Consider the following 2,296-nt stretch of genomic DNA (forward strand, 5'->3'; position numbering starts at 1 on the left):
CGTCGCTTGAACACAGCTTCAGGGGGAGTCTCTGACGTCGTAGCCTGAGAGGGGGAAGTAACAAGCTCCAGTTTTCAGGTACTTCGGGCGACTAGTTGCACAACTTGCAAAGGTGTGTCTCTTGTATCTGAAAGTGGTGGTCAACGAATCACTAGAAAAGTGGCATCTTTGGGATCAAGTTGATAGGAATTCGAGTAAAACATTCAGGTTCTTTGCAACACTTTCAACCACCACCGTTATAATAATTCCATGGCATGCTGTATGCTTTTTACAATCATTCAATCATAAGTGGTTTACGTGTTTTCATTATATACTGATATACATAAAAATATGACCTCCAAACGATTTTTCTTGAAATCTGCAAAAACCGAAAGAACCCGAATTGAGCTTGCTTTGAAGAGAAATTGCACTTTCCACGGCAGGGAACCTTGATAAACGTCTGTACTTTTGTTGAACCACAACACCGACCGCACTGAACTGTCTGCGAGGCTGCTCTTTTTCTTCGGAAATTGTTTTTATGTGCTCCATTTAGCAATGAGTAGTGCATATCATGTTGTGTCTCCTAGAAACGCCACAGATATGCATTTGCTTTTACCACATAAGTACCGTGACACTCCGAGTTTTAGTCGATAAAAAAAAAAAAAAAAGACACTGATAAGCTCAAAATTCGAGAGAACAAATAAGCACCAAAAAATCACCCCCATTTAAAAAAAAATAAAACTACGAGAGCACCTCAGCTTTCTTTCATGATGTGAGAATGCGTGAGCATTACCTTTGGCCGAGTTATATTGACGTCAATGAGCAAGGTTGACCCATCTTTTCTGTTGCCGGCGCTCGCAGCGATCGGTCGATAGGATGGCGAGCTCCGACGGAGCGATGATAACGGCCGTTGCCGGCCGCGGTATCTCGTCTGCTGATGATTATAAGATACTTCTGCCTTCTCTGCCTTCTGAAGCAGCCACTGTGAATTCTGTTTTTCTACACTGCGACGTAACCGGCCGTCCGTACCGAATTGAGGACTTTCGAGAAGAACTGCAACGACTGCAAATCCTCGGCGACGTGGCGTCTTTTGGCGCCTATCAAATGAACCACGTGTGGCTCGTCACCTTCCACTCTGCGTCAACGAGGAACCGGCTGCTCGCCGCCAAGGAACTGACTGTCAAAGGCAAGCGATGTATCCTCATAGACCCGAAGAACTCGGAAACCTGTCTGAAACTTCACTGGGTACCTTATCACGTCCCCGACGACACAGTTCGACGAGCACTGGAGCCATATGGCAAAGTACACGAAGTAACCCGTGAGACGTGGAGAGCCCAAGGTTTTCAAGGAGTCCAGTCAACAACAAGGCTTGTTCGGATCACTCTCAAGGAAGGCGTCAGTAAAGAAAGCGTCCCGCATCAACTGCGTTTCTTCGGCGGCTCTGCACTCGTCCTAGTGCCCGGACGAGCCCCGCTCTGCCTCCGGTGTAAGAAGACCGGCCACATCCGAAAGGACTGCCGCGTCCCCCGTTGTGACGATTGCCACCGCTACGGCCACACAAGGGAAAACTGCGTCAAATCTTACGCAGTGGCAACGGCTGGACCACTTCCGGACGAGAACACCGACCTTATTATGGACGAAGCGGAAGCCGAGCTAGCTGCCAGTGCGAACGCCACCGTAAGGACGCTTCCTGCGGCCCCGAGGATTGCCGAAATGCCGACGTCTGGAACCAGGGAACCTTCACCACAGGTCGAGCTCCCCTCGGACGCTCCCTCTGGGGAACCACAACAAGGTGGCATGGAAGCGCCTGTTACAACGCCGGAGAAAGAGTCGCAACTTACAGCCAAGATACCAGAGCCAGATGGTGGGTTCTCTGACAGCGAAATGCGGGACGAAGCCATGGTAGCGGGAGCCGCTACACCAACCAAGCGACCGCACGAGCAAGACCGAAGCCCTGGGGCAGAGGACGGTATGCCGACCCAACAGCGTTCGAAACTGGTCACGCCGTGTCGCGGACGGCGCAAGCCGCCCACGCTCCGTGCGGCTCTGGACAACCGCCTCGAGACGGACTCTTAGCACGGAACCTGGCACGAACCTTCTACCGCGGCTAGTAGTGAGTGCTTCTCCTTGCTAGTTCGAGCGCGTCAGTATAGGGTTTTAGGTTTCCTACCTCTTTCTTAGCTAACAAATGAAAAAACGGTTTAATGTATTAACCCTAAACTGCATCAGCCTAATTGTGCGGAAGAGAAAACAATGGGTACTCAACGAACTACTGAAAAGGGATGCCGATATTGTGTTCTTACAGGAGACGAAGCTC

The 2,296-nt window shown here is 50.4% G+C and overlaps 1 protein-coding gene across 1 annotated transcript; it reads left to right on the forward strand.

The window, feature by feature from the left end:
* The first annotated feature begins 825 nt into the window (after positions 1 to 825).
* On the forward strand, positions 826 to 2,055 carry LOC115317847. The gene has a single exon (XM_042288891.1). The coding sequence runs from the start codon at positions 856 to 858 to the stop codon at positions 2,053 to 2,055; it is 1,200 nt and encodes a 399-aa protein (XP_042144825.1). The 5' UTR covers positions 826 to 855.
* Positions 2,056 to 2,296: the final 241 nt, after the last annotated feature.

The sequence above is a fragment of the Ixodes scapularis genome, unplaced genomic scaffold (genome assembly GCF_016920785.2).
Source record: "Ixodes scapularis isolate PalLabHiFi unplaced genomic scaffold, ASM1692078v2 PGA_scaffold0__279_contigs__length_252992795, whole genome shotgun sequence".
Classification (NCBI taxonomy): Eukaryota; Metazoa; Arthropoda; class Arachnida; order Ixodida; family Ixodidae; genus Ixodes; species Ixodes scapularis.

What these genes read in the sequence shown, in the direction of transcription:
- LOC115317847 (XM_042288891.1), top strand. Translation starts at nt 856, where the DNA reads ATGGCGAGCTCCGACGGAGCGATGATAACGGCCGTTGCCGGCCGCGGT.